Source organism: Otolemur garnettii, unplaced genomic scaffold, assembly GCF_000181295.1.
Source record: "Otolemur garnettii isolate 467f Iridium unplaced genomic scaffold, OtoGar3 scaffold00039, whole genome shotgun sequence".
Classification (NCBI taxonomy): domain Eukaryota; kingdom Metazoa; phylum Chordata; class Mammalia; order Primates; family Galagidae; genus Otolemur; species Otolemur garnettii.
Window position 1 is genome coordinate 10,143,432 of NW_003852434.1, and position 5,685 is coordinate 10,149,116.

The following is a 5,685-nucleotide window of genomic DNA, read 5'->3' on the forward strand; positions in this document are numbered from 1 at the left end:
GTTGCAGCCGTCATTGTTGTTTTTGGCAGGCCCAGGCTGGATTCAAACCCACCACCTTAGGTGTATGTGGCTGGCGCCTTAGCCACTTGAGCCATAGGCACGGAGCCGGTGGCTCAATTCTAATAAATGAAATACAGCAGGAGCGCCAGCACAAGACTTCTAAGACGGGCAGTAAAAGACATTTTCAGTTTCTCCTTTTTCTCTCTCTCTCTCACCACTCACTGTGGGAGAAACCAGAAGCAATGATTCCTTAAGGGTTCAAAACAATCTTCACTTTGCCAAAGAGAAAACTCAGGTAGACTTGTGCAGAAATCTGTGTGGAGGGAAATGAGGCTTCCTGCCCAAAGCTGTGTGTGTCAGGAGCCGTGTGAGCCAGACATCTGGTAAACAAATCACCCAGCGTCAGCCAAGCTGTGAGAGGACAGCAGACATGACCATCCAGCCAAGCTGTGAGAGGACAGCAGACATGACCATCCAGCCAAGCTGTGAGAGGACAGCAGACATGACCATCCAGCCAAGCTACTCCCAAATTCTGAACCAAAAGAAAAAGCGGAAGATAATAAAGGTTAATTTTTGTCTTAAACCACTAAGTTTGGGATAACTGACTAGGTGGTAACACACAACTAACAGAACAGGGCAATTTTATCATAAGACAAGGCATACACACAAAGGATATTTAACTGTCCTTGGAACATAACACAGTAATACTCTCCAATATTCATACTTGAGATAAATTAACACAACAGAAGAGTATAAACTTTAGCAGAAGATTAGTGGAAAGGAAAAAAAATCTTTTTAAACACAATAATGACTCCCTCTGACTAAGGAACTATTTGGTTTCTTATTTTCTACTTAAATGGCCCTAATACACTGAGGACCCCAATTCTCATCTTCTACTGACTCAGAAGCAACAACATTCGCTCACAGAACTCTCTTAAAAATTACAGAGCAGCAGATCTCAACCTGTGGTTTGCAACTCCTTTGTAACAATGAAAATACATCCTGTATATGAGATATTTACATTACAATTTATAATAATAGCAAAATTACAGTTATGAAGTAGCAACAAAAATAATTTTATGGTTGAGGGTCACCACAACGTGAGGAACTGTACTGAAGGGCCACGGCATTAGGAAGGTTGAGAACCACTGGTATAGAGGATGTTACACCCAGCATGGCATCTGACATCAAACAGGTAGAATAACCTTACGGAGAAGCACTGAGGCACCGAGTGTGACGGGAGCAATGTTCCCACAGGAAGTTTTGTGTTCCTAACTTTAGTGTTCAGGTGTGGAATTGTCTCTACCATATCCCCAAACACACAACTTCCCAGGACTGGAGTAAAATGAGTCTTACACACTGTCACAGATACTTATTCAACTCAGTATTTCCCAACCTGGGATATACAAGATAATTTTGTTAATAAACTAATTTTTTAATTTTAATAGTCACACAAAAAATAGGACAAAATACTTATATAACACATCACACCCATGATTTCTTGAATTGTATCACTACAGACGAGAATAAAGCAGCCAGTACCATAGTAATTATTAACACAGGTTACAGGTACCAGCACCTTGCATGCCTGTGTGTGCTCAGATCTTTGGACATCCAGCTTTCTGGAACTAATCAGAAATTTAGATAATACATACGCTATGGAACACTACCATAAATTCTTTCACACAGCACTTTCGATTCACTATTATATCCTCATCAGTGACATAACTTTGTTTCCAGAAGTTGATAGTCTCTTAGAATACAAAGTGTACATAAGTAGATATGCTATGTCAGACAAGACTACTTAATTATCTTTCCTATTTTCCAGCTAAAAATACACCACCTTTAATTGATAATTTTTGATGCTAGCCAGGCGTGGTGGTTCAGGCCAAGGAAGGATTGTTGGTCAGGAGTTCAAGACTAGGCAGAGCAACACAGTGAGATTCTGTTTCTACAAAAAATGGAAAATTAGCTGGGTCTGGTGGCAGGTGCCTGCAGTCCCAGCTTTTCAGGAGGCTGAGGATCACTTGAGCCCAGAGTTTGAGCCTGTAGAGAGCTATGATGACACCATGTACTCTAATCTAGGCAAAAGAGCAAGACCCTATCTTTGAGGGGTTAAAAAAAGGAAAGAAAAGAAAAAAAGAAAGGAAATTGATGTTACTTAGCATCACAAGTAAAAAAAAATTCATAATACAACAGCCTCATCAGTAGCATAAAATAACAATATCAACCAGACTGTCCTATTTTTTTATTTGTTTTGAGACAGATGTGTCACTATGTCACCCCTGGTAGAGTGCCATAGCATCACAGCTCACAGCAACCTCAGCCTCCCAAATAGCTGGGACTACAGGTGCCCACCACAATGCCCAGCTATTTTTTGGTTGGAGTTGTTGTTGTTTGGCAAGCCTGGGCCAGATTCAAACCCACCAGCTCCAGTGTATATGGCTGGCACCCTAGCTGCTGAGCTACAGGCACCAAGCCAGACTATCCTATTTTTAAGGCATTAATTACCACATTAGAAAAAAAAAAATTTTTCCCCTTAGGGCCATGGTGTTTTATTAGGTCAAGATAGCTTAAGAGAAATATGAGTTTTATATATATGTGTGCTTCACACCAGGTCCTGGACTCAAAACTCACATACATTAAATACAACCCACAAGTTTTACTTTTAAAAAGCACCTCAGAAAATCAGTTCATTTATTTCTCCCTCCTTCCTCCTTGCCACCATCTCAATTTCTCTCTCTCTCCTTCTCCCCCTCCTCACCTCCCCCCCCGCCCGCCCCCCACACACAGAGGTTGGGGGGGGTATTCTATAGCAAACTCCATACTTTAACCCTCTTCAGTATACAAACATGCTTCTGTGCTGTTTCTCATGTTTAACTCCTACCCAAAATTTATAGATACCTTTTCCCAGCTAATGTTTCAAATCCTGAAATCCCGTTGTCTGAGAACTTCTTTAATGGTCTAGTAGCCAAAGTCTCACAGCTACCTTCCCCAAAATATCTAAAACGATCAGGAGGCATTCGTAATGATTCTTTTTTTTAGACAGAGTCTATGTTGCCCTCAGTAGAGTGCTGTAGTGTCATAGCTCACAGCAACTTCAAACTCTTGGGCTTAAACGATTCTCTTGCCTCTGCCTCCCAAGTAGCTGGGGGCGCCCACCACAATGCCTGGCTATTTTGTTGTTGTTGTTGTAGTTGTCATTGTTGTTTAGCAGGCCCCGGATGGGTTCAAATCTATCAGTCCTGGTGCACATAGCCAGCACCCTAACCACTGAGCAACACATTCAATATGAATTAGCCATGAAAAGTAACTACTAATCAATATAGCTGGATAGCCAAACACACTGTTTCCCAACTATATTATGGTAACAAAAATGTCTGCTGTTTATATTAAACCAAATCATATAATCATTGAGTAAATACTCAAAGTAATCAAAAGTAATAAGATAAATACAAAAAGTTAACTTTATAAAAATTTTTTTAACTACTAAAGTAGATTATTAGAGTTTTATTTCTACTTTACCCAAAAATCCCTTTACATACAAGCCAGTAATTTCCTTGGCTCTAAATAATGCTAAATTTTGCTAAGCCTTATCTGCAAATAGCAGTTAACAGAATTAACTGATGGAAATTGAAGGACAGAGAGCCAGAGGGACCAGAAGAGAAGACTAGGAGGAGAAAAAGAGCAGCTCTACAGACAGACAAACTCTAACTCAAGAGCCACTCATGATTCCACTCAACTACTACATCCATTTCCACAATAATTCCCTTTGTACTCACTGGAAAAATACTTGCCTACTGGCACCATAGGAGGAGTCCATGATGGTTCCAACCTGAGCTGGAAGCGACGAAGCGTAGGAAACTAAGGCTGGCGGGAACTCTCGAGGGGAGGTGAGATACTCAGGCGAGGGCTGCTGTGGCGGCTGCTGATGCTGAGCTAGCAACTGCTGCTGCAAGAAAGCCTGCTGGTACTGCTGGATCTGAAGCAAGAAATGACATCGTACCAAACAGTGCCACAGGCACCAAAGCACTGTCAGTGTCACAGCTACTGACTAGCTTCTGTCCTTTTCACACTGGTGACAATATCAGAAACCTGGAAAACAATTATCTGAAGGGGCAGCTTTACAACTACACAACTACGGTAAGATGAAATAAACCTATTCAAGAAGTTGTGAAGCTAGGCTCACCCGTCCAGATTCAAAAATTCTCCTTTAAATATTTTAAGAAAGAGACACAGTAGCTTAAAGTCACTAGTATGGTAGTTGCTGTAAAAAAGGTCAAATCATTCTCTGAAGCAAATGTATTTTCCCCTTGTGTTTCATTTTTTTGTCCTTAGTAGGTATTTGCCAAATAAAAGAAACAAAGATTACGGAGAAGAGGTCATTTCCCTTATGCTGTGAGATAAGAGAAGTATATTAGTCAATTACAACGTGCCACATTCAGGTGCCCTAGTTCTGGGCAATTTAAAGGTGCTTGAGAACATACGACTGGCTTTGATATGATGCATATCAATTAAATTACTTGAACTGATTATGAATTATTAAATCCTGAATAATACTATTCATACAGTGCCTTCCATACTATAATGCATACTTGGGGAAATCTCTAGGAAATTATCTAACACTCACCATTGCAGGATACTGTGATGCAGAAGATTGCGGCTGATACACAGACTGCATTAAAAACTGCTGCTGAAGCAGCTGCTGCTGCTGCTGCATCGCGTGTTGGTACTAAATGAGAAAAACAAATTAGCATCATTCGTGCCTTTTTGTGTCAGAGTCCTTTCTATAAGTACCAATCTTAAAATGGTGAGGTGGAAAATCAGTCCAAATACTAACACAAAATGACTATTATCTGTCAGTGACTGTAATTTACACGTTACTGGAATTAGTTTCACAATTATCAACAAAACGTTAACAGAAATTCAACTAAAACCAATTTCAGCACAGAAGAAAAGCTCCACCTAAACACATCTACCACCTGTTCCAGCTGCGACTACCCCTGAAGGGACTTCTGACCAGGACTCCTCACAGTAAATCCCCTCCCCTGCACCTCCCCTTCATGGCATCTCCTGATCGTCCCACGGCACCACGTACTGCCCTCCCCTCTGAGTCTACACACCAAACCAGTTCAGTGAAACTACAAGTATGCAGGTTCTGATAAGGCAAAGGACAGAACAGAACTGAAGCTTATTTTTTTCCTAACATCCCTTCCAACTCTAACTGCTGCCCTGGCCCCTGTGCCAATGCAGGCAAAAAATAAATAAATAACCAACCTAAGAAAACATGACTCCTGGAAAGCTTAATATCACATTTCCAACAATGGCATTAATAGTCCGTGAACTCAGAATGGAACCTCAAGCAGCTAATATTCATACTATTTGTGAACACCAAATGTCTACATGAAAGTTCTTTTCTTCATAAGACCATGAAGTAATCTATTTAAAGGACTATTCTCAAGTCTCTCACTAAACACCAATGTACATACTCTTTAATAGTTAAGAAATCAGGGAAAATGTTTGCTTGAAGAGAGGTCCAGGTGGATGCCCATGATACTAAAGGGGCCTCACTGCTGCTCACCTGCGGGGAGCACTTCCTACTGTGACACTGCCCTATCCACAGTCCCAGGGGCTCACCTGCAGGGAGCACTTCCTACTGTGACACTGCCCTATCCACAGTCCCAG

The 5,685-nt window shown here is 41.1% G+C and overlaps 1 protein-coding gene across 3 annotated transcripts in view; it reads right to left on the reverse strand.

Annotated features, from left to right (window-relative positions):
• BMP2K (BMP2 inducible kinase) overlaps positions 1-5,685 on the reverse strand; it is a 135,091-nt gene that overhangs the window by 43,590 nt on the left and 85,816 nt on the right. For 2 of the 3 annotated variants that reach the window (XM_012805366.2, XM_023513337.1), the window contains exons 12-13: positions 4,631-4,732; positions 3,798-3,982 (exon numbers count right to left, since the gene is read on the reverse strand). In XM_012805366.2, the coding sequence (XP_012660820.2) occupies positions 3,798-3,982; positions 4,631-4,732 (287 nt within the window). Of the gene's footprint in view, positions 1-3,782; positions 3,983-4,630; positions 4,733-5,685 lie in introns of all 3 variants that reach the window. The other variant, XM_023513336.1, reaches the window with a different exon arrangement.